At 42.3% G+C, this 26,964-nt stretch overlaps 1 protein-coding gene across 2 annotated transcripts in view; it reads left to right on the forward strand.

Annotated features, from left to right (window-relative positions):
- Nucleotides 1-2,374: 2,374 nt before the first annotated feature.
- The window catches only part of ARL5A (ADP ribosylation factor like GTPase 5A), a 29,970-nt gene continuing 5,380 nt past the window's right edge, over nucleotides 2,375-26,964 (forward strand). Inside the window, exons 1-5 of one of the 2 annotated variants that reach the window (XM_061608783.1) lie at nucleotides 2,375-3,000; nucleotides 7,315-7,405; nucleotides 14,912-14,972; nucleotides 24,202-24,349; nucleotides 25,971-26,054. In XM_061608783.1, the coding sequence (XP_061464767.1) occupies nucleotides 24,206-24,349; nucleotides 25,971-26,054 (228 nt within the window). In that variant the 5' untranslated portion in view covers nucleotides 2,375-3,000; nucleotides 7,315-7,405; nucleotides 14,912-14,972; nucleotides 24,202-24,205. The remainder of the gene's footprint in view (nucleotides 3,001-7,314; nucleotides 7,406-14,911; nucleotides 14,973-24,201; nucleotides 24,350-25,970; nucleotides 26,055-26,964) is intronic. The other variant, XM_061608782.1, reaches the window with a different exon arrangement.

Genomic DNA, 26,964 nt, shown 5'->3' on the forward strand with positions numbered 1-26,964 from the left:
TTTATGATATTTTAAAGTGTTTTTAGCGCTTCTGTTTGCCACCTTGGGCTCCTGCTGGGAGGAAGTGTGGGATATAAATAAAATAATAAATAAATAATAAATAGTGTCTCAGCATGTGAGAAGTGTCTTTATAGACTGATTTTCACATACCAGATCAGGGAGAGGGGAAACACAGCCTTCTATGATAGGCTAGAACTTGATGGAGGCTTAAATGCTGGCACCTCTTTTTTTAAAAAAAATGCAAGCTCTGAAATGGGGCTGCCTCTGATTGTCCTGATGCGCAACCTATACTGGACAAGAGGCTACTGTAAGGATAGATATGGAGAAACCGATTGCTTCCCAATTGGAAAGGGTGTGAGACAGGGGTTATTTTATTACCCTATTTGTTTAATCTGTACGCAGAACACATCATACGGAAAGCGGGATTGGACCAAGATGAAGGAGGTGTGAAAATTGCAGGGAGAAATATCAATAATTTAAGATAAGCAGACGATACCATACTATTAGCAGAAACCAGGAATGATTTGAAACGAATGCTGATGAAAGTTAAAGAGGAAAGCACAAAAGCAGGACTACAGCTGAACGTCAAAAAGACTAAAGTAATAACAACAGAAGAGTTATGTAACATTAAAGTTGGCAATGAGGACATTGAACTTGTCAAGGATTATCAACCTTGTCACAGTCATTAACCAAAATGGAGACAATAGTCAAGAAATCAGAAGAAGGCTAGGACTGAGGAGGGCAGCTATGAGAGAACTAGAAAAGGTCCTCAAATGCAAAGATGTATCACTGAACACTAAAGTCAGGATAATTCAGACCATGGTATTCCTGATCACTATGTATGGATGTGAAAGTCAGACAGTGAAAAAAGCAGGTAAGAGAAAAATCCACTCATTTGAAATGTGGTGTTGGAGGAGGGCTTTGCGCATACCATGGACCACGAAAAAGACCAATAATTGGGTGTCAGAACAAATTAAACCAGAACTATCACTAGAAGCTAAAATGATGAAACTGAGGTTATCATACTTTCGACACATAATGAGAAGACCTGATTCACTAGAAAAGACAATGATGCTTGGAAAAACAGAAGGGAGTAGAAAACGAGGAAGACCAAACAAGAGATGGATTGATTACATAAAGGAGGCCACAGACCTGAACTTACAAGATCTGAACAGGGTGGTTCATGACAGATGCTACTGGAGGTTGCTGAGAGCTATCGCTAGTCGGGCGGTATATAAATTTAATAAATAAATAAATAAATAAATAAATAAAAATTCATAGGGTTGCCATAAGTTGTAATCGACTTGAAGGCACATAACAACAAAAACAAGCTCTGATCTTTGGTGGGGAGATGCCTGCCAGTTATTTTGAAACAGGATATGTATCAAAAATACTTTTAAGCCTTTTCTGAATTGCTGAACCAGAGGCTCTGCTAGGCAACAAGGTGAGCAACGCTGCATTTCAGTGAAACTACTTGGAAGCAACCACCATTTAACAGAGTGGGGGCAGGGCTAAAAATACAAATAGTAATACCATAGCCTTTTCTACGGAGAGGTTTGCTTTTATATCTTGTATTTCTTCAGGGGAGGCTTTGATGGCTTCAAAGCCCTTCATTCCATCCTTCATGACGGCAGGCAGAACCTCCCATTCCATTCACCCTGAGACAGAAGAAATTGAGATGAAGGCCGCTTCTCCTTGCTGACTCAGACAGAAAGTCTATGACTAAGGGGCGGAGCCGCACATGTTAATCAAGTGAGCATGTGCAGTTTCTGAATTGCTAGATTCTGCATATCCATCAGACAGGGAGACCTGAATTCTTGATTTCCCCATGCCACCTGTAGTGTATCTCATTGGCTAAGAATAATGGAAGGTGGGTATAGGCTGATTTCTCACAACATGGGCAGAAACCGCCTCCACATGTCGCTTTATATCTCTGGATCCACAAGGGGCAGAGTTTTGCTTTTGCTTTTTTAAAAATATAAGCTGGGAATCCGGGCCACCTAATGAGTGAAGTGGGCACCAGGTAGCATGGGTAAACTCCGGCTAACCGGACAATATGGCAGCCCTATCATAGTGGCACCTCTCTCTCCCTCCCCCAGCTGTCACCAGAGGGGCATCTGCAGCAGGACCATCTTGCCCGGAGGGGAGTGAGAAGAAGCAGTAAGAAGAAGCAGTAACAGCTTCTTCCTAAACAAACAAGCTGCCTTTTCCATTTTTTAAATTGAGGATTCAAAAGATAACACGAACATCTTGAAAGAGCAAAGAAGAACCCCTCCTCCAAGAGGACACAAAAGCCTCAGTTCCCTAAGCCCCGCCCTCGCTCCCCCAAGACACCTAGTAAGGCCGAACCGAGTGACGGAGCTTTCTAGCACTTGCCCACACAGAGATCGATGAAGGGTTTGGAATGCTGACATGCTAATAAGCATTCCTCCCCCTAAGCCCCTCCCACCCTGCTGCTTGCTCGGTCGCTTCTCTCTCCCGGGCAAAGTCGCCGGGATAGAAAAGCGACAGACAGCGGGCGCGAGTGCTAGTAGTGAGCGCGTGCACGCGGCTGGCTGACGGGGCCCTCGCTCCCGCTGTTTCCCTCAGACGGTGTCCGACGGGGCTCATTCCATTCCTTCCATCCTCTCTCTTAAGAGCGCAGAGGCCTAGACAAACGAAGAGAGAGAAAGGACCCGGGGGGGGGTACTTGCGGCAAGGCCGGCGGCAATGTCCGTAAGGAACAGTGAGGGGCGAGCGACGGCGACAGCCTCGGAGGTGCAGGGCCTGTGCCATCACACTTCTCCTGCACCGTTTCTCCTTGCTCCTCATAGTTGGGCTGTGCCTGGGGGCTGGGGCCGAGACTGAGCCGCCCTGGGCCTGAGGCCGGGCGGAAGAACACGGAGGAGACCGAGAGTGAGGCCGGGAGGAGTGTGGAGCTGCACGGAGGCAGCCTGAATTTCCGCCGCCTGAGCATGGGAATCCTCTTCACTCGGATATGGAGGCTGTTTAACCACCAAGGTGAGAAAGAAGGTAGAGGGGCTTCCTATCTGTTCGGCTGCCACCACTGGCAAAATATTCGGGACCAAAAGATATTGGAGAGGGGCTGTAGATGGGAGCGAGGACCGTATCTCAGTGCTAGCCCACTTACTCTGCATTCCGAAGGTCCCAAGTTCAATCTCGGGCATCTCCAGTTAGGGCTGAAGGAAACTCTGCTCTGAATCTAGGAGGCTGCTGCCAGTCATTGTAGCAGATAGCCGTGATCTAAGTGGATGAATGGTGTGACTTAGGTATAAGGCAGCACTCCTGTATTCTTAGCCTTACGCACATCCCTCAGGTCAAGGAAAGGGGGAGTGTGTGGTAAGCAAAGGGCAGTCCCAAAGGCACATGATGCAGCAACTTTAATGGAGCCCAGCAGGACTGAGCCTGGTGGTTAGTGCCAGGATGGGAACTCAGAGTAATCTTCCTTTGAGATCCATGATGCAGTAAAGGAGTGGTGTAAATCTAACAACTAAACAAAACAGTTCGCTTCCACAGGAGGGAGGAGGGTGAGGGGGAAGAAGTCCTTATAGTGCCTTTCTCCTGACTATGATTGTAAAAGAGAAGGGGCTGGGGATATGTGTAACGATGATAACTTTCTCTGTGTGTTGAACCACTCCATAAGTGAATGTTGGGAAGGTAATGCTGGCCTAATCTTGTAGGGTTGTTGTAAAGAATACTGAGTGCTTTGAATATTTGAAATGTGATACATGAATACTAAGCATTATTATTTTGGCTAGTAACTAGTAATGGGACAGAGAAATACATCAGGGAGTGTGCCTGACATGACGTGTGTGAATAATGGGCGGAAATAAGTGATGTGTGTTGTGGGAGTGTAATAATTGTTTTTTAAACAGTTGGTGGCACTGATCCTACTAGTGATAAATTGGGGCAATTTGATTGGATTTATGGTGGGAAACTGGTTTCCTGCTGATGCATGTAATCTTATGAGTATTCATGGTTGGGGGAGAATAAGTATTGATCAGAAATCTGCAGATTTTTTAAATCCCACTTTATCTTATTGATTGTGCAGCATCTTACCAGCTTGTATTCAGTGCTTGCCAAATGTAGAACTCCTTTGAGAAGATAATTGGAAATACTTGAAGACCTGGTGGAGTCTAGAAGGAAAGTGCAGAGCTGGGCAAGAAACATTCCAAGTAGTGGTATATTTTGATAGCAGAGCTATGGAAGTTACTTCTGGTGTCTCTCAGTTCTCTGTTTGCATCCTGTGTGTTCTCAGAAAGAGGCATATCACACTTGCTCCTGCAAGGTAGCCCTGCTACCTGAGTAGGTGCCACCTGAAACCATCTCTGGAAGCTGAAGAGCTTGTTTTCTTATTTCTGCCTAATCAATAATGGAGAATCTGTAAAGGGAACTGAGTCTTATAATTGGCTGTGTAGAGGAGTTGAGCAGGTAAAAGTTCCAGTTTATCTGTGTACCAGTACAGAGACAGTGCAACATCTTGTACTGAAGCTATAAGCGTTACACTGTAAGGGTTTTGTTTAAGCTGTTGTGACTTAGACATGTATGGAGCAAATTCCTGCCATTAGTCATTCTCTAGTTGTAAAGACTGTATATGTGTATAGTGCCAACTAGAGATGTGATGGCCTAGGGGAAAAAAAGAAAGACCCCCCCCCCAAATCAGACAACCCTCCCTCTTTTCCCCATGAATTTTTCTATTTTTTTCCCAAGGCCTTCACATCTCTAGTGCTGGTGGACCTCCTTTAAAATACAAATAAATTGCTATGTAAGGCTATACTTGGTGGTGAGCTCTTGTTTGCTATATGCACGTCCCTTGTTTGAGTTATGTGTTTTTTTAAGAACAGTGACTTTTCACAGATCACTGAAACACCACAACAGTAATAAAATACAATAAAACATAATGCATAATAAGATCCTTAAAGCAATTCGTATGAAATACCTACACAGCTAATATAGCAGCAGCATCACATTTAACTGATTTGCCCCCCTTCACACTTCTCCAGCTCTGAAAGCATGACAAAAGAGGTGCATCTTCACCTGTTGCTGAAATGAATACACTGTAGAGGGAAGGTACACTTCAGTAGGCAGATCATTCCATAGCTGTGAAACTACCATCAAAAAGGCTTTTCCTTGGGCCCCTGCACTGTGCACCTCATTGAGAGTAAGTACCACTAAGAACCTCACCTGCTGATTGTCAGGTTGATATGGGAGAAGGCGATTTCTCATCAGTAATGTCTGGAGGTTACCAGACATATACATCTGAAATGTTTTCAGACCTATGAAGGAAATGTTCAGAGAGTTAGGACCTGCAGAAGAAGAGCTGAATGATTAATAAAGAATGATATGTCACTGTATGAGCTATTATTTCCTTCCCTTGGGAGAGAACTGATCATCTGACACAAGTGTAGCTACTGCTCCCTGTGGTTATTGGCACATTTCCTGTAGGTCGTGCAGTAACTAGTGTGATTGCTTTTGAGTGTAACAAAATAGATGACTGGTATGTACTAACTGAACCACAGTTATTATTCTGTTGACAAAATTTCATATTAAAATTCAATGATGAATTTGGCAAATTAGTGTTTTTAAAAATATACAAATGTTGTCTTAGAGCTGAGAAAGGCACAGCTTACAGATTGAATCAGATCTCCCTACAGCACCGTATTAAATGATTCCCCCTGACCAATCCATGATGCCTGGATGTTGTGACTATGGTCTTGGTCTGCAGTGATGTTCTCTCTCCACTGAATGTCACTCAATTTAACATAGGCAAGTGTACACCTCATCACTTGTATTGGTAGTTCATTCTGAGGCTGATGGAGCAGTTTCCCACTGCTGTGGGTATGTTGTTTTCCTGAGGTTCCTCAGTTTGAGATTCTGAGCTATGACCGGCTCGGTGTAGACCTTTTTTTTACTTCTTTTCATTTAGTCTATCTGATCTCATATCTGGGATTAGGTGGAAGTTTGTTGGACGGTTGGAAGGGACCAAAAAGGTGTTGGTCTTCTTTCAGATAGAACCATCATTGTTAAAATTTCTCATTGCCACAAGAATGGAGCAAGGGTTACCACAGAAATTTGCTTTCTCATCTTAGGCAGTGCCTCCAGAAACAGGTATGATATGGTAACAGGGTTTTGCAGACATACACCTCTCCTCTGGATTGTGTTGTCGGTATGCCACTTCGTTTGTACCATTTGAACAAATGAAAATCTTGGGTTGGAGCTGACTTGTTTTGGACCTGTGACTGATCGTTTCCTGGTTTGGATGAAACAGGAAGCTATGGTTAATTGGGACAACCTAGTTTAATGATGGGTTGCCCAAAGAGACTGTGTGTGTGCAAGGGTGGGGAGACTCATACATATGTAAATTTAATAAACCCCAGTTGTGGAATGCCTTCTCCTTACAGGTGTGCTTGGTACATACTCTTGTCATTTTGGTGCCAAATAAAAACCCATTTGTTTGCAGGATATTCATTTTAGTTAGCTTCTTAGCTGGACGTTATGATCCATTCTGTGCTTTAAGGATCTGGACTTGGGTGTTCATGGTTTTACCTGCTGTTATTGTTAAGTGGATTTCTTATGCATGATTGTTTTAATTCGTTTGAGTTTCAATTAATGTACCTCCTCCTGAGAGCGATTATGATGAAGTGTGGGTTAGAAATAAATAAATACATACATACATACATGTGGTGAGCTTTGCCAATGAGTTGTCATGGTTTGTTTGTGTATTGTCATCCTAGGCTCCTTTGGCAGGAGAGGTGGGATATAAGTTTAATACATAAAGTGGAAGCAAAACTTTCCAATCTCTTCCTCTTAGCCACGCTGAAAAGAGGGGACAGTGTGAGCCAGAAATATGTGCACCTAATACAAAGCAGAATTTTTAGCATTACATTTACATGTAAATCAGGTCAATACAAACTGAGGGTAAAAATACATCACATTTTTGTTTTTCTAGCGTTGCCTGTACTTCTGTACCAAAGCATGAGTACTGATGTTCTTGCAAAACCTTTACCCCACTGATGATGGCACCTGTCAGCTGACCATCTTTTCTTGGGTGGGGAGAAGGAGGTTTCTTGATTGATTAGGCTGGTGGTGGAGGGCTCTTTGTGCAATTTTGATGTTTTCAGGTATTTTTGTATTTCGTGTAAGTACTGTTTGTGAAGGTTCAAGAAGTCGTTTCTATCGCACCTTCATATAAATATGACTGAGGTGAAAAAAGTGTGTGGAAATCAATTTCTATCCACGAATTCCTCCTTGCTGCATTGGAGTTTTTGTATATAAAAATAGAACATTCACTGAAATAACCTTTTTCTTATATAGCTGTGCCTGGTCTAATTGATGTTAGAAAGCAAAGAATTTACCGTGGCCTGATTGGAAAAAGCTGAAAATGCTTACTTTACAAAAAGCTGATGTAAGTTCATTGTTGCTTCAAATATATGGGCTTCTGGCTATTTTCAAAATTAACTTGAAACTAGGGCTTGCCATCAAAGGTTTTTATGTAAACTTGTGTTTAAACAGTTCTTTAGTTAAATTTGGATGTATTGCATGTTATCAGATCCCCAATACAGATGCTTTTTTGAGGACCACTGCTTGGGAGAGAAGGAATATTGCCCCCCCCCCCAAATCCAAACTGATTTTGAAGAATTCTGGCTTAATCAGGGACTCCTCAATGGCAGAGAACTTTCTTTGAAAAGACAGCATGCCAACTACTAATTTTTCTTCTGCAGTGCATAGCTGCATGTTTATGTGTGTGTTTTTTCTAGTGTGTACTCTTATTCATGTTGTATGAAACTGAAGCTCCGCAGGCCTGGCCAATTCATGTGTGAATTGAGTAAGTTTTGTAAAACATATCGCAAAACCTTTTCCGATGTCCAGATATTCTGTGGCAGATACATGAGGTTCCTTGGCGGATATCAGTGCGGAAAGGGCTTTCTGAAGTTGAAAGTTAAGAGACGTTTTATAGTAATGTCTCAAAACCAAAATAACTTTTAAAAATAAACAAGTATTCCTTTAGGTTCAGCCTGATCAATATTCAATCAACGGAGACAAATTTTAATCTTAATTTTTAGTTGATTTATCTACTGACTAAATCATGCAGACTTACTAGAAACCTTAGACTGCCAAAAGAAATAACTCACTCTAGTTGCTAATCACAGCTGGTATAGGACAGTGGGGAGGGGAGCCTGGCTGGGAGTCCAGAGTCTGTGAGTTCAAATCCCCGCTCATGTCTCCTGGGTGTCAAGGGCCAGCTAAAGATGACCTCCCCAGTGAGTGGCTCAGGGGTTACGTGCCCTGCCACCTGTGCAGCCGTGGGCAAGCTACATAGTCCGAAGGAGCCCAGTTGCCCCCCAGCTGGCAGTTGCGGACCAGGAAGGGGCTGGCTAGTGCAGCTGTGGCAAGCTGAGCAGGCCCTAGCCAGCTGGGGAGGACTAGCCTCAGAGGGAGGCAATGGTAAACCCCCTCTGAATACTGCTTCCCATGAATACCCTATTCATAGGGTAGCAATAAGTCGGGATCGACTTGAAGGCAGTCCATTTCCATTTTTCAGTTGCTAATCAGTTACCATAGACACTTAAGACACCCCCTTTCTTTGTCATGCTGTAGATTGTTCCCAGTGCCTTTCCATCATTCACCCTGCCAGTGATATAATTATCACCTGGAACAAACTTTAGTGTAGATTCTATTGTTATGGTGGGAGTCAGGTGTTTTAGTCTTTTTTTTGTGCTGTTGTGCAGACTCTTAAAACTTTAATGTATCCTGTGGCTATAAACACTGCAAAACCACATAATATTGATTAAAAATACTTAATTTGCCCTTCTATAACATTCACTTCCATTTCCCCCTCTCCCCGTAACTCCACCAGTGTTTGGAGTAAACATTAGCCTGGTTTGCATGTAATGTTAAACCATGGTTTAGAGTTGGGAGGACAAGCCACTGGACTTTGCTGCTCCCCCCAGCCCTTCTCTGGCATATCCACGAGGAGCAGAACAGAAGCGTTCATTTATGTTTTAGATTAACCACCAAGTAGCGATACGTTCAGAGCCTAAAGTGTCATTAATCTTAGCTATGTGTGGTGAAAACAAGCTAGCTTTATAAACTATGGTTTGAACTTGGCTTGTTTCCACTAACCATAGTTGAGACTAACTACAACTTGTCCTGGATCAGACATCATGACAAGCTTCTGTTACTCTAAAATGGAAGAGAAAGCTTATGAACTGCTACTAGTGGCCATGCATGAGGAGTCTCTCTACAGTTCATCCTTGTAATGCTAAACCATGATTTAGCATTACGTCTGAACACTGCCAGTGCCTGCAGTCTAGCAAACTACCCACATAATTAGGTTCCTTTGCCAATTATGGAAAGCAAAGAATTACAAGCATAAGCTCTTCTGTGGCCAAGGGTGGGAAAGTCCCAGCAGCATTCAGTGGAATCATCTGCTGGATCATGGTTCTTATGCGTCACACAAGAAATCTTTCAGACATTGTCAAATTCTTGTACTAGCAGTTGCCTTTTATTGTTTGGATTAAAAATGAATTTATTTTCTGTAATTAAAAATGTACAAATAATGTATGCAAAACATTTGAAATACAAAATTTAAAAGACAAAAGGATTCTGAGGGAAATGCAGTTAAACATGGCATGCTATTCTATAACATTACTGCTGCTAAATAGAGTCCTACATGACTATCAGCAAGTGTTTACAAGTCAGTTAAAACACTTTTGCATGATCCAGCAAGTGAGCAGTCTGTTCTAGCCTATATACCATGCAATATGCAATATAGTTTTACTATCACAGTGCTGTTGTACGAATGTCATTATCAGATGAATCCAAAGCTAATTTATTTCAAAACATTTGTTCACATGACTTAGATATATTGGTGCTAACTAGAGAATCCAAAGGAAATATTTGAAAAACTGTTATGGAGAAAAGTATAGGCTAAATCAGTGGTTCCCAGCTTGGGGGCCGTGACCCACAAGGGGGCTGTGAAGTAATCCGAGGGGGCTGTGAACAGTAAAGAAAGGTTTTATTATTATTATTATTATTATTATTATTACTATTATTCTTAAAAAGAACTTCATTCCCTGGATGCTGTCTGCTCCCCACTGTCGCTGCAGACAACACCTCCGCCTTGCTCCAAACAAGAGAGAGGACTTTTGCTGAAGTCGCAGACCATCTTCCAGCCATGCCGAGGGCAGGTGTCTGTCTATAAAACACATGGCAGTCACTGAAGTAGACTGAGGATGGAGCTACCAGGAAGAAGAGGGGATTACTATTGCCAGCTCCCAGCTCCTCGCACTACCACTGCTGACAATGCCCTTGCTCAGAAGAAGAGAGGCTTTTTGTGAAGCAAAAAGAAACAAGGCTGCAAGGAAAAGCTGCTTTCCTCCTTCCTTCTTGGCAACCAGCATGCCTGCCTTTCTTGGCTCCTGCTTCGCTGCCACCTCCTTTTAAAAAATAGTCTTATTTGCGAGGCCGCCCAAATCTCACCTTAGGCACAGACGGAGCCAAGGGGCAGTGAGAAAGCCCAGAACTTGCTTGCACCCCTATCTCTGAGGCTAAGTGTGTGTGCCAGCATCTCCCCTTTCTTCCACCTACACACCCTACCCCAAATCTCTCTCTCCAAGATGCTGTGGCAGTTGAAGGCTGCCCTCCCCACATGCCCAAATGCATGCACACTTGCAGTTGCTTGCAGGAGGGGCAGGTGTGTGCGTGCGTGCAATGATCTGCTCTGCTCTCATTCTCCCAGTGCATGATAACTAAGTCATCAGTGCTGATGATCATTCCAAGGCCTAAAAGCAATAACCGCCCAACTTAATCCATCCACCTTGTTGTCTGCAGTGCACAATTTAGCATCCCCATCACCACCACATTCCTGCTGCTGCTGCTTCTTTTTTTTAAAGGTCAGCAGCTCAAAACTGTCACCCACTGGTGTTGGGAGACAGGACTGTACATCTTCAAACTGTGTGTGTGGGTGGGGAGGGGGATACCAATTTGTTTGGACCCTTACTTTAAAAAAAAGAAAGGAACACCTCCCTGCAGATAGAAGATTAGCACATCAGGGAGTTGTTGTTGTGTAAATTTGTATATTTGTTAAGCAGAGAATGGAACAGTCTGAAATGTTTGTGTGCCAGTGTGTACGTTTATTTATTTATTTATTTATTAAATTTATATACCGCCCCATAGCCAAAGCTCCCTGGGCGGTTCACAGGCTTTTACCCTGCATTGAGATCACTGAGACTTAAGACTTAGTAAAATAAGAAAAGCTACTTTATTTATAGAAATACATAGTAGATAAAAAGGCATACCTAGTTCTAACTAACTAAGTTGGAGGCACAACACCCAGGTTTGGGAGTCGCCCTCATGGCTCAGGAGAGAGAGAGAGCAGAGACAAAGGTGTCTCCTCTCTCTTGGACAGTCGAAGAAGAGAAGAGAGGAAAGGGCGGAAGGAGGAGGGGCAGATAAGCTTCCCTAAGACATATCAGATAGGAAGTCAGTCAGAGCATTACAGGTAAAGGTAATCAAGCCTATCCATCTGGAGGACCCTAACTCATCTGGTCCAAGGTCACCCAGTGGCCTTCATGGATTGGAACCTGGATCTTAGTCCAGCGCTGTCACTCACTGTACATCTTCATACTGAGGAGTGGAAAGGGATACCAATTTCATTGGACCTATGCATTAAGAAAAGAAAGCAACATCTCCCTGTCTGCAGGGAGCTCTTAATGAAAAGGTTTATTTGGAGATGTGATCTTGCCATGCAGTTTTTTCAATTAACATACAATTAGCATGGGGGGAGTAATGGAATTTTTTTGAGCTTACAAAGGGGGTCCTATAATCATAAAGGTTGGGAACCACTGGGCTAACATTCATATGTCAGATTCATGGTTTAATTACTTTGGGTTGGATACAGATTTGTGGGGAGCAGAACTCAGGTAAGCAGATGTTCCCTTGGGTGGAAGGAGAGGAAATAATTTCCACAATATTCCCCTACAGCCCCCTGTGCCCCCTGCAAGTACTCTTGGATGAAACATTATCTTGACCCGTTCCAGTCTGGGTTCAGGCCTGGTTATGGGACTGAATCGGCCTTGGTCGCCCTGATGGATGACCTTTATCAGGAGAAGGACAGGGGACTGTGACCCTGTTACTCTTACTTGATCTCTCACCGGCTTTTAATACCATTGACCATGGTATCCTTCTGGGCCGACTTGGTAAGATGGGTATCGGAGGCACTGTTTTACAGTGGTTCTGATACTATCTCCATGGTCTTTTTCGGAGAATAGCATTGGGTGATTGTCTTTTGGCCCTCTGGCAGTTGTGCTGTGGGGTGCCGCAGGGTGCCATCTTGTCCCCCATGCTGTTTAACATCTAGATGAAGCCCTTGGGAGCGGTCACCAAGAGATTTGGGGCAAGGTGTCAGCAGTACGCTGATGATACCCAGCTCTATTTTTTTGTAACATCTGAATCGGGAGAGGTCATGCAAACCCTGGACTGCTGCCTGGATGAGGGCCAATAAACTGAGTCTGAATCCTAGCAAGACGGAGGTGCTGTGGGTTGGTGGTTCCTGAGCAGATAATTGGTCAGTTGCCTGCTTTGGATGAGGTCATACTCCCTCTGAAAGAGCAGGTCCGTAGTCTGGGGGTGCTCCTAGATCCATCTTTGTCGCTAGAGGCCCAGGTGACCTCAGTGGCTAGGAGTGCCTTTTACCAGCTTCAGTTGGTAAGACTGCTGTGGCCGTTTCTGGACCGGGATAGCCTGACCACTGTTGTCCATGCACTGGTAACCTCCATTCATGTGCTCTATATGAGGCTGCCTTTAAGGTTGGTCCGGACGTTGCAGCTGGTGCAAAATGCGGCAGCAAGACTGCTCACTGGGGCAGGGTAATGCCAACATGTCACCCCGCTGCTGAAAGAATTGCACTGGCTGCCCATTTGCTACCGGGCCAAGTTCAAGGTTCTGGTTTTGGTGTACAAAGCCCTATACAGTTTGGGACATGATACCTGAAAGACCTTCTTATCCCTTATATACCCAGTCAATCACTGTGCTCTGCAGGTGAGGGCGTTTTGCAGATACCATCTTATCAGGAGGTCCATTCTACACAACATAGGAAACGGACGTTAAGTGTGGGGGCACCTACCCTGTTGAACTCCTTACCCTTAAATATTAGACAGGTGCCAACTCCGTTATCTTTTCGGCATCTATTGAAGACCTTCCTCTTTCAACAAGCCTTTTAAGTTGAGACCTTATCTCAGTCTGTTGGAACTGCTTTTTGATATGGTTTTAAACTCCCCCCCCCAAACAATATGTTTTTTAACCTTTTTTTTAATGTCTTCAAAGCTTTTAAAAAAAAATGTTTTTAAAGTTGTTTTCTTTTAATGTCTGTTTGTATGATGTTTTAAAGTGTTTTTAGTGCTTTTGTTTGCCTGGGCTCCTGCTGGGAGGAAGGGTGGGATATAAATCAAATAATAAGTAAATAAATAAAATCTGTTCCAAAGGGCTGGGAGACCCTCCAGAACAGAATTGAAGATGGAGAAGGTGTTTTTTTGGAGGGGGGGACTAGACAGACATTGCCTTTATCATCTCCTTACAGCAGGAACCTTCTCTAGATTTGGCCCTTGTGCCAACAATTAAACCTACTGTTTGTGGGAGGGTGGCTGGATCCATCCAGTATAATCAACATATACATGTATAAAAAGTTAGATATGGTCAGGGTTTTGCTACCATTGTTCATAAGGCCATTGGGGGTTTAACTTTATAGCCTGTCCATTGTATAGTCTTGGTATAAATAATGGTTATGCATTGTATAACACAATTCAGTTCTCTTTCCCCGAGTGAAAATACCAGCTAAGGAGGAAGGTGGTATCCATCTAAGGCACTTTCCTAATGTGATGACCACTTGGTGATTTTTTTATTTGGGCTTCTCTTTGGTCCTTCAGGAGCTCAGTACCTATCTGGTGGCTTGCCTGTAATGCATGTTAAAGGAAATTCTATAACATCACCCTTTTGAAAACAGGAAGAAGAGAATTTACAAACTGTGCTGGTGCCACACAAGTCCTTAAAGAAAAACAGGGAGGCCTAGTGTTTATTTTGTATGATAAATAAAATAGTCATTCCAAAAAGGAAGGTGACACACAATAAATACATTTTATTATTATTGACACCCCTCCTTTCCATCTTCAGGGTCTACAGGGTGTCTTGATAATAATACAAAAACAAAAAATAATAAAATCATGATATGCATAGGGAGATGTGGCGTGATGATGTGCATGACTTCTCTCTGTGTTGTAAAGTTGCACAGTACTGCTCAGTGTGAAAGACTGAACCAGTAAAGAGTAAGGGTCTGCCTGGGTGGAAGACAGAGAGAGAGTGGTTATGTTAATGCTTGTGTGGCACTATATTGCCAGATAGAGGTGAGTAAATGAGCTGGTTGTAAATGTATGTTTAATGTTGCCAGGGATTTTTTTAAGACAGGTTGTATACTTTATAACAAATGGTTTATGAAGATTAGGTGAGTTATGGATATGGTTGGTGGGAATAGTTGAGAGTAGGTTGGACAGTGCTAAGGATGTGTTTGGAAGTTGTTACTGTGGGGAAACTGGGGGCTACATCAGTTCTTTTGTTTAGCTGCTAATGATGCTTTAATATGTGGAATTCTATTGCATTTTTAATTTGATTTTTACCTGTAATTTTAGGTTTAAGATAATTTGTTTTCTTGTTAAGAATGTTGCTTTAAATGTGGCTCTTTGTTGAGTTTCATTCATAATGTTTTGTTTTTGGTATTTTATAATAGTGTTTCACATTTGAAGAAACATTGTAAACAGCTTGGATTTTTTCAGAAATCTAAAGCAATATAGAAATAATTTAAATAAATAAAACAGCTAGTCCCTTACTCCCTCATTTGCTCTTTTCTCTCTCTCCCCAGAGCACAAAGTGATAATTGTTGGCCTTGATAATGCAGGAAAAACAACCATACTTTATCAATTGTAAGTATGAAGTGATATATATGAACAAGTGACAACTTACCGTGTTGGATCAGGCTGTTGAACTACACAAACTTTAGTTTTTCCCTGCCAGAGGCAGGCCAGATCCCTCTTGGTGTGCATAGTGACATCCCAGAGGATGACGGCCACCCCCTGTTTGTCCTCCGCATCTGGTAGTCAGTAGTATACATCTCTATGAACAGGGCTTTCATTTAGCTAACATGGATAATAGCTACTGATAGATCCTTCCTCCCAAAACATTTCTAATCCTTTACATGGTTTTGTTTTAGTCGATTGCCATCGCATTTTGTTTTGTGAAGAACTTCCATGTGTCTCTTGAATCTGTCAATCAACTTTATTATAGCACCCTAGGTCCTAGTATTATTAGTCTTTTTCTCTAAACAAAAAGCTCCAAATGCTTTAGTTCTTATAGGGAAAGTGTTTCTTATCTCCTTTGATTTTTAGTTGCCTTCTTCTTTAACTCTTCCAGCTTTATGACATCCTGTTTGACATGGAGCAACCCATACAAGATATTCCAAATATGACTCCACTGAATTTTTGTAAGAGTGTCATGATATTTGCTGTTCTGTTTTGAATCTGTTCTGAAAGATGCCCATCCTTTTACTGCCACACGATGCTGGTTTGACATTGTGGGTTAATAGATCACCAGCTTTTTTTGGGTTCTTTACCATGTGCTTAGAGAGATAGGTTGGCTCTTTAAAAGCTTGAAGATGCAGTACTTAGTCTAGTCAGTATATGACTGGAAGGTGCCCTGGGCCAGTATTGCTGCTGCCTCTCCTGCATTAACTCAAGATCTAATAGAGCATTTCATGAACATGATCCTGGTCTTAAGGAACCAGGAGAAACAGCATTGTACAGGTGCCTTGCAGTGTTACACATGCATTGCTTAAGAACCCATGTTTTTTAAATGCTTACTGTACTAAAGTTTTCCGTGATGACATGCACTCTGTGAGCCTGGCTTTATTTCTGGCCAAAGATGATAATTTGCAAGATTACTTCATTTTTAAAAAATAACATGACTGGTATCTTTTTTAGATCTTGGAATTTATTTAGATCTGTTTGCTGACAGAATGAAGTTCTATGCATGGGCTGAACAGAAACTTAGAGAAAGTAGCTTCTCCAGTGGGCACCAGGACACCCCCAAGTGGGGGTATTGTGTTCCTTGCTAGTGCTTGAGGCAGGAAAGAGTTAACACTCCAAAACGACCGTTAATGTGGCCCCTCCCACGGAGTGCTAGTTCGTTTTCCTGCCTCGCTTGAGCAGTACTGATTTTCGCCTTGCTCTTCAGTCTGGCCGAGTTATGTCTTTATCTTTTTCTCTATTTATGTTATTTATTAGCAGTTAATGTTCACTTCACTCTTCTCTCAGTGTGGTATATAGGTGTTAGTCCTAAGATTAATTGGTACAATGTTTCTCCTCAGAAATGAATTTCTCTGTGATTTTTTCCAAGTAATGCATTCCCTTAGTGATATTTCCTTCACTGAATGGTTTTCCGGGTAGATTTTCCTCATTAATGAATTTCTCTGTGATTTTCTATTTATGCATTCCGTTAATATTTCCCGCATTTCATGAATTTCCGGGGAGGTTTTCCTCAGTAATAAATTTCTCTGTGGATTTTTCTCTTAATGATATTTCCCTACGTTAATGAATTTCAGGGTGATTTCCCCTCGTTTCATGATTTGAACAGTAGCTTTCTTCCCATTATAAATTGGTCTTTCCTGCTGAAAGCGAAATGCCTAAGGAGCAAAAAAGTGTCTCTTCATGGCTTTCCAAACGAACGGTTGCAGCGCTTGGTGCGGTAGCACCTGCAGCTCGCTCCCATGAACCAGCAGTTAAAAAGACGAGCCATTGCAGCGCTCTCAAAGGCGGTCGCCATTTTAATCAAGCAGCCTCACAGGCACCGCTCAACCCATTTGCTCTTCTGGTAGCACAGAGAATGGCCGTTAATCAACATGCACCTCTTTCCCCTGTAAGCGATGAGGTATGAGAGCAATCAGGGTGGGAAAAAAATTTAAAAGCGCTTAACGATACTGCATACCCTGTAGCTGGTGTGGTAGCAGTGCAATCAGGATGTAAAAGTATGGAAGCAGTTAAAGGTGCAGAAAAGCCTGTCAGCACTGCGGTGGCAGAGCAATCAGGACGCACGCATATGACTAAAACAAAACATACAGTTAGCCATACTGCAGAGCAATCAGGAAGGGTTGCTGCTGAGGGCGCCACAGAATATCAGACAAATGCTTCCTTACAAACCAGAAGGGCGCTGTATCTAGGACAGCAATCACAGCAGTTGAGTACAGTAAATGCTGAATTTCCCTCACAGCAGGAGGAGGTTCCAGATCCTTCAGTCCTTTTTTGCTCAAATTCTGAGCAAAATGATGAGGAATTTACAGGTTTTAATATTCATCACCCTGAGGTTTCACAGAGCACTGGGGCTATAGCGCCTGTAAGTGATATTGCGCCTAATGGGCACAGTCATAAACAGCAGCACAGAGTTTTGCGTGACAGAACTAATCATAACCAGCATCAATTCAACTCCACACAGATGGCCGCTCTTGCCACCTCGTGTTCAGATCAGGAACTTCAACAGGTGAAGTCTTTTCATTTAGGAGCTGCAGAATTAAATTATATTAGAAAGGCTCTCATGGGTGATATATCAGCAGAACTAGCTGTTTTTCGCCAATCTTTTCAAGTGGTTCCTGTACAGGCACAACAGCACAGTCATGAACCAGGACAAAGTCACTGCCAACACACTATATGACAGTGCAGTGATCAGATGAATCAGGCAGGTTTCCCTGCAGTTGAGCAACAGCAGCTCCACACTGACCTTGCAAATGGATCACCAGATCCACATGATGTGGCCAGGGGTAGAGCACAGGGGTTATCAGCTGACAGACCAGACAGATCAAAGTTTGCTAGGCAACAGTTTATGCACGATGATTCAGTGCTTGATTTCGAAGACGAATCAGATGAATGGAGTGATACTTCACAACCGGAAGAGCACCACTCCAATAGGTTGTTTCATAGCACTTACTATATGCCTCTGCTATGCAAGGCTATGGCGGTTTTAGATTTGAATGATGTTGTTACAGAACAGGCACCTTCTACCTCCAGAGGCGCATCTGTCCTTTCGGAACCAAAGTCTACTGATAAGGTCATTAAGGTACCATCACTGCTCAGACAAATAGTGGAATCTGAATGGCACTCACCAGTTCAGTCTACCAAGTCACTGACGTATGCTAAGAAACTGTACTTATTGGACCCAGAGTTTATGGAGCAGCTCAAAACTCCAGACATTGATTCTCCAATTTCTGCCTTAGTTTCTAGAAACTTCCTTTTAAGAGAAGGGGATGCTCAATTGACAGATCTTACAGAACGATAGATATGGCACTTAAAAAGGTCCATCAAGCGTCAGCCTTGTCGGTACGTGCATCTATAGCAGCATCTGTGTTCTCAAGGGCTGCATTATTGTGGCTGGATGAAGTTTTGGAAAATCCAGATTAAGACCAAGACACACTTAGGAAAACAATTTTGAAGGTATCAAGGACACAGGCTTTCATTGCAGATGCAACAATGGATGCTACTCAATTCGCAGCTAGAGCCATGGCTGCTGAAGTTGTAGCTAGGCGTATTTTGTGGCTTCGTCATTGAGAAACAGACCCTCCCATCCAGCAACAGCCCAACAGCTCTTGCTCCCCAACCTTTTTTCGCCTGAGGTGTGAAATTTGCTCCTGGCGGTTTTAGAGCTCAAACTGCTCTCTACTGTGTGCAATGATTTTGGCCTTGCTATTTTTGCCCTTGGCTGCATTTAGAAGTCTAACTGGTCCCCTCTGCTGTATGTAGTTATTTGGCTTTGCTCATCCACCGCACTGCTTAGCTTCGCAGCCCCCATAAGCCTACGCACAATTACCGAGGCCTCAGCATCCAGCTGCAGGCAGTTTTCCACAAAAACGCATTTTAAGAGTTCTGGGCAGCACTTGGCAGTAGCCACAGTCAGTATCCAGCTGCGGGCAGCCTTCAAAGAAAAGGCATTTTAAGAAATTTGGGCAGTACTCAGCGGTAGCCGCAGTCAGTACCCAGCTGCGGGCAGCCTTCGAAGAAAAGGCATTTTAAGAAATTTGGGCAGTACTCGGCGGTAGCCGCAGTCAGTACCCAGCTGCGGGCAGCCTTCAAAGAAAAGGCATTTTAAGAAATTTGGGCAGTACTCAGCGGTAGCCGCAGTCAGTACCCAGCTGTGGGCAGCCTTCAAAGAAGAGGCATTTTAAGAAATTTGGGCAGTACTCGGCGGTAGCCACAGTCAGTACCCAGCTGCGGGCAGCCTTCGAATCTAACCGAAGCATATTTACATGTGCCAATCCATCCGCAGCACCGCAAGTTCCTCCGCTTCGTTTACAACAATCAACACTATCAGTACAGGGCAATGCCCTTTGGCTTGGCGTCAGTCCCGAGGGTCTTTAAAAAATAAAAATTGTGGTGACCCTTGTCGCGCATCTCTGTCAACATGGGTTGAATCTTTACCCATATTTAGACGACATTCTGATTCGTTCACACACAGCACAGTCAGCTTATCAGGACATTCACACCATACTAGCAGTTCTCCATGATCACGGATTCTTAGTCAACATCCCCAAGAGTCATCTGTTCCCTCAACTACGTTTACAGCATTTGGGAGCAATAATAGATATGGAACTGGAGACAATTTCTCTTTTGGAAAATGGAGTTCAAAAGATAAAAGTTGGCTGTTCAACCATTGTTAGCGAAGCCTGCAGAGGACTTGATGGTCTTAGCACGGGTTTTAGGCTTGCTTGTTTCCTCTATCCAAGTTACGCCATGGGCCAGATTTCATGTTCGTCCTCTACAATGGACACTGTTACCATACCAGTGGCAGATACCACATTACATGCATCTCCAGGTTCCTCTGACGTTACGACTGAGAACCGCTCTTCATTGGTGGAAAAAGGATTGCAATTTACGCAGAGGACTTTCCTTAAAGGACCCACCACGGGAGACTGTCTCATCAGATGCGAGTCTCCAGGGGTGGGGAGCTCACTGCAGAGGTCAAATCCTGCAGGGCTCCTCGTCCCCTCACGAATCAAACCAAAGCACCAACTTACTCAAACTTCGGGCAACACAGTTGGTGCTGCAACATTTTGTGCCTTTATTCCATCTCAAACATGTGCTGCTGAGAACAGACAACACCTGTGTGAAAGCGTTCATAAATCGTCAAGGAGGGACGAAGTCACTGGTTCTTCATCAGGAGGCATATCTACTAATTTCCTGGGCAGAGCACACGCTACAATCATTGACAGCGGGATATATAAAGGGAGTAGAGAATGTCCAAGCGGACTGGTTAAGCAGACAGGAGATGTTGCCGGGAGAATGGCAGTTGCACAAAGATGTGTTCAAACATATATGCAGAAGGTTCGGAAGGATGGATGTGGACCTTTTCGCTTCCAATGTCAATCATCAACTGAAGAGGTATTACACTCGCTATCCATCTCTCAGAGCAGAGGGTGTAGATGCCCTAAATTTTCCTTGGCCGAAGGCAACACTGTATCTCTTCCCCCCTTTTCCATTGCTATCTTGGGTAATGAAAAAGGTAAGGATGGAGAGGGCCAATGTTGTTCTACTAACACCAGATTGGCCAAGGAGGCCATGGTTCTCAGAGCTACTCAACCTAGCTGTCGAGCCCCCATGGCGTCTGCCTCTTCGACCAGATTTGCTGCTACAAGGACTGCTTCGTCACCCCGATCTCCAATGGTTGAGCTTAACCGCATGGAAATTGAGCGGGGCAAACTGCTGAGGGCTGGATTACCCACAGAAGTGGTAACCACAATATTGGCATCTAGAAGACAGTCCACATTAAGAAGCTACCAGTATACCTGGGCGGCCTTTTTGAAATGGTGTCATAGGAATCATGTTACACCTAGGAAGTCAGGAATTGCAGAGGTGTTATCCTTTTTCAATGCTGGTTTGCAGAAGGGGTTGAGACCCAATACTTTGAGGCGACAAGCATCTGCGGTGTCAACCATCCTGTCTAAGTCTTCTTATGCATCACTGGGAGCTCATCCCTATATGAAACAATTTCTAAGAGGGGCTTCACTATTGTCAGCACCTGTTCATCTTCGTTTTCCAACATGGAATCTTCACAAGGTCTTGGCAGCTCTTCAAAAACCGCCATTTGAACCATTGAAAACGTCTACGTTACGAATACTTTCCTTCCAAGTATTATTTCTCATAGCAATAACATCAGCTAGACAAGTATCTGAACTTGGAGCTCTCTCGGTGGCAAAACATCTATATCTTCCATACTGACAGAGTCATTTTGACAACAGATTCTACTTTCGTTCCAAAAGTTAATTCAGCCTTTCACTGTCAGCAGGAAATAGTATTGCCAACATTTTGTCCTTCGCCAAAGCATCCTCTAGAACACGCTTGGCATTCCTGGATGTGAGGAGAGCACTTAACGTATATATAAATAGGACTAGGCCAATAAGACAAACTGATTCTTTCTTTCTTACCACCCAACTACTCTCGGTAAAAGGGTGTCCTCCTCTACTTTGGCGAGATGGATTAAGGGCTGCATTGTCTTAGCATACAGTTCTCTCAACATACCATTGCCTTCAGGCATTATGGCTCATTCCACTAGAGCTGCAGCTGCTACTGCAGCTTATTCAACAAATGCATCTCTTCAAGAAATATGTAGGGCGGCCACTTGGGCAAACCCTAATACTTTTACTAAATATTATAAAATAGATATTTATGCTTCAGCTGAAGCAGCCTTTGGGAGGCGAGTTATTCAGCAGGTCCTGAGTGATAATTGAACATTTATGTACCCACCCAATCAATACATCAGCTCTGGAACATCCCACTTGGGGGTGTCCTGGTGCCCACTGGAGAAGGAACCGTTTTACTCACCAGAAAGGTGTTTCTCAGTGGGCGCCAGGACACCGCCAAGGCCCACCCTGGGATACACACGACAGGAAACATGATAATAAAAAGGGTGGACACTGAAGAGTCAATGATCACTCCTCTCCCAATTATCATTCAGTGGAGTTGGCAGTCGCTCTGAGTAGAGACTGTACAGTTATTTTTACAACTTACGTGTACAATGTATGTTTTCATGATAATTAAAGTTAAGGTTGTCACAGTTTTTTAGATATGTATCAGTTTATATTTTAAGCTTGGCCAGATGGCGAACTAGCACTCCGTGGGAGGGGCCACATTAATGGTCGTTTTGGAGTGTTAACTCTTTCCTGCCTCAAGCACTAGCAAGAAACACAATACCCCCACTTGGCGGTGTCCTGGCGTCCACTGAGAAACACCTTTCTGGTGAATAAAACGGTTCCTTTAAACATCTTGTACATGGTACAGTGTGGCCTAGATGCTACTATACCATACATTTCTTCCTTCCTCTCTTCCTATACAGAAGCAATCTTTCAACTTTTGTCTTTCAGCATCCTGGAAATAGTACACAGTATTTTTTTTTTATTCCAAGGGAATCATGACAAGTAGAAGGTGCTGCACCTATGACCACCTTAATTTCTAGTAACCTTAGGCAAACTACTATCTCTAATTTTTAATTCCCCATATGTAATATGGGCATAATAATGCTATACCTTATAGTGGTGTTGCGTAAGCATTATGCAGAGCCAAATTTCATGATTAGTAGAACTGTGCGGTACAGCACTTGCTGGCCCATATCACTTCAGTTTATAATGTGGCATTGCATACTTCAGTGCTCCCACATTTAGAAGAAAACTATTTACCCTGCATCAAATCAAGGAGAAGACAAGGATAGAATCTTTATCTCCAACACATTATCTGAGAGTCAAGCTATACAATTAGGAAAACACAACACACAAAGTAATGTGTGGCAGTGTTGGTTCTGGTGTATTACTGAAATAGGGAATTAAAATAACACATTGCTAGAAGGAAAGGACATCTTTAATATGATGTAAATATTTTCTTCTCCTTACCCTCCTGCTTTAGGCATGAGACAGGTCTAGGAAACAGTCAGGCTCTGTTTAAAAAAATGGGGGTCACCCTTTGTGCTTCTTTATTCCAGAATCCTAGATGTAAACTGATACCTTCAGTATCTAGCAGAGACTAATTCAGTCTCTAACATGTATTTTAGAACCAAGTCTTAATGCAGACCTCATGGCCATAGCACCCAGCCTTTTGTACTTTATTTTTTTCCTTTGTTCCATACCCTGTTTTTGTAAGATCTCACCTGATGAAGATCTTTGGAGAATTTGAAAGTTTGGTCATTATTTTGTGACATTTTGGAGTTCCCAGTATAGATATTGATCAACTGTGGATTTTGTAGTTTTAAATTGTACAGTATTTCATACTACCTTGAATATCTCCAAAAAGCAGTTATACTGAGGTTTTGGGAATATGCTTACTTCTTAAATTTAATTGTTAAATTAATTAAAGACTCTTAAATTTGTTAACCATCCTATCAGATTCTTAAAAGGTTTTCTAAAAGCAGCTGCAATTTTTGTTTGGAATTATGAACACTTTTTTACTTCTGTCAAGTAAAATGTGTTTAAGCTGCATTTTTTCTTCTGTGCTTCTAGCAGAATAATTATTTACTGACAAAATCTGTGGTCATGCAAATGTGGTTCATGTGTTCCTAACGCTGCACTTGCATGGACAGCTTAACATGTGACCTAGCACACCCTAGACATAGCTGCAACATACCAGCAGCTATTTTTGCAGTAGTGTAGTGGCCGTTTTGATAAAAATGCTGCTGCTGTGTCTAGGATATGCCAGGTCATATTTTGACCTCAAAGCAACTGCAAGCACAATTGCGTCCAAATGCATCTCAGAGCATACTACAGAAGATTTAGGCCATGTGAACTTACTCTTTGTCACATTTGGGGATGTAACAGTTTTTATAACTAGTACAAGTGGTACAAGAACTGAACTATCTCCATCATAGTTTGGATTGGTATAGTTACAAGTCAGAGATTGTTGTTAACAGAGGCTTCAATCTCGGGCAGTTATCTAGGAGTAAGACCTATTGAACACTGTAAACATGCATAAGATCACACTGCAAATATTTTGTACTGGGTTTTTTGAAGCAATACCTTGGCACAAGCTGTAAATGAATTATTTTATATATTTCCAAATAGTTAATTGTCATTAATATGTATACAGCAGGGAGAGGGAAGAAAAAACACATCATCCTTAATTTTTTTTTTTGCAGTTCTATGAATGAAGTGGTGCATACATCCCCAACCATTGGAAGCAATGTAGAAGAGATAGTTGTTAATAATACACGGTTTCTTATGTGGGATATTGGAGGCCAAGAATCACTTCGATCTTCTTGGAATACATACTATACAAATACTGAAGTAAGAATTTGTCATCTGCTGGGAGATAACATTAAACAAAGTGTAATGAGGGTGGGCATAATTTCATACAGGACTTTGAAGCAGGATTCAGCCAGAATAAAGAGTTGCATTGGCGGTATCATGCCCTTAGTTATTAAGGGATCAGATTATTACTTTTGATTACAATATTAGGTACTTCCACTTCATGCTGCATGTTATCACCATTTGTTTTGCTATATGGTTACAAGCAATGTGATAAATACTCCATTTAGGGGGGGAAATGTAAATGCAATTTTGGAAATAATTGCTTGCTTTGAGTTTGCATTCTAAGCAGTATGTCTTAAAATTCAATAATATGAATTCCGAATTTACTTCTGTGTTTTATGATTAACACATTCTCTGACAAAAACCACACACACCTTTTAAGGTAGTTCAGATGAGGCTCCAGCTATGTAGAACATCTGTATAGTGGGAAAGAGGAATGTATATTACATAGGGATTAAATGTGTCAATCTACCATACATAACCCTAGTGCACCTGTTTGCTAATGCTTGAAAAATCTAGGGAGCGAGTGTACAAATTAGGCCTACCCATAATGTGCATAGGCCCACTCTAAATATGACATCTAGTGTTCCCAGAGGTGTGACTGCTGCATCCTTCAGCCTGTTGAATGCTTTGTCTAGTCTCCCCCCTCCGCCATGTTAATACTCAAAAAGCTTCAGTGTGGGTAATTGATGTTAAAGGTGAGGTTCATTGTGTACAACATCAAAAACTAATGATGAGGAGAAAGCTGGCTAGAGTTTGCTGCTTCTGTAGGAGTCCTCATCTGCACTATGAATTGATATAGCCTAGACCAATTTTTAGTCTAAATTACTTCCAACCTTCTCTGACTTTAGAGTATTTTAAGAAAACCGTTGTTTGCTGAAATAATTTAAACCCAAAGAACTATGCTTTATAATAGATTACGTTACTGCATTAGGGTAACCTAAAAGTAGTCTTAAAAATAACAAATAACAAAAAAATCTCTCTTGGGGGGCTAGAAAGATTCTTCAGATCAAGAAAAGAGCAATTGCACAAGGATGAGATTTGGACAGCAATATCCCTGGTCTCTTTTTGACCTTCTAACCGAATGGATACAGTCCCTATTAAACCCTGTAGCAGCCATTCCGTGTGAGGAGAATGCTGCAATCCTAAATACATTTTCTGGGATGTAAGCCCTATTGAACTTGGTGGGAACTATTTTAGAGTAAACATGTTTGTGATTGTACTGAAAGAGACTCAGTACACAAGCTTGGAGACTGTAGTCAACTGTTTTAACATTTAAACCATCCATTAATGCAAGATCTACCTGGAACTTGAAAAGCATTGGCTTTGCTGCAGTAATATAATAGCTTTAACTGTGTGTACTGAGGATGCCTTAACAATGTTTAACAGCTTTTCTTGGGTAAAATTTCTATGCTTTTTTGTTGATGTTCAGGATTTGTATGAACATTCTGCATTTACTAATCAGTTTTAGTTTGCTATTACTAATTTTAATGTTATATTTGTTTGGATTGTCTTAGAATGAATTTTTTCTGTGGTGTGAGTTGCTTTGAGACTTTTTTTGTAAAGTAACTAATAATAATGCTTCTTGTTCTTTTAGTTTGTGATAGTTGTTGTGGATAGCACAGACAGAGAGAGAATTTCTGTAACTAAAGAAGAACTTTATAAAATGTTAGCACATGAGGTGAGTACATGCTGGGTGTTTTTAACTAGCTTAAATACTGTAATATCCCTGCCTTGATGGTACACTTCCGCTTCTGACTTCCATTTATGCTTCCATTTTGGCAATCATTTCTAGATTGTGAGTTTTCTTTGAGAGCTAAGGAGCTTTTAGGTTTGATAAAAATCCTTGGGACTGTACAATGTCTTTCATTTCTTCTGAGTTTTTAACAGACACCACTCAAAAAATATTTTCACTTGTGACTATTTATAGTCCCCATGCTGCCATGTGAAACTGACATAATTGTTGAAAGTTTAGTTCCCAGAAGAGCTTTTATTAGCCTCAGATCTCTTAAAACAACAACAACTTGGGTGTTGTGAAGCACCAGAGTACCCTGTCTGCAGTCTCCCTGTACATATGGAAAGGTTAAAGTTTCCAGTGTGCACTTTAAAAAAAAAAAAAAGCTTCTTATTGCCCTTGAGATCTGGAGTGGGGAACCTTAGGTCCAGGAAGTCTCTCTATCCAGTGCTAGAAATCTCCACAAGCCGCAACCCCTTTCCCCACACCATACTTCTCATGGACCTTGGGTGCTTTTGTCTGGCTGAAATGTGTCCTTGAACTGTGAACATTTCCCTTGATTGCCTGGATGGAGAAGGGAAGGCGGTGGCTAGAAACATCTGGTTTTTGTATGGCTGGAATGTGCCCCACTATACAAAAATAGGAGTCGCATGCCTTGCTCTGCCTGCTTTTTGCCTCTGGCCCCCTGCTAGCATGCAACCCCCTGGAAGGTTGCCCATAAGAGATTGCTATCCTTGGCCTAGAAATCCCCATTCATGATTTAGGAAAATCTACATGCTACACAGGAACAGGTTGTGGACTTCTTTTAAATAAGATTTCGCTCAATGTAAAAGTACCTTCTGAGGATGTAGTAAGA

This window comes from Rhineura floridana, chromosome 2, assembly GCF_030035675.1.
Source record: "Rhineura floridana isolate rRhiFlo1 chromosome 2, rRhiFlo1.hap2, whole genome shotgun sequence".
NCBI classification, from domain to species: Eukaryota; Metazoa; Chordata; class Lepidosauria; order Squamata; family Rhineuridae; genus Rhineura; species Rhineura floridana.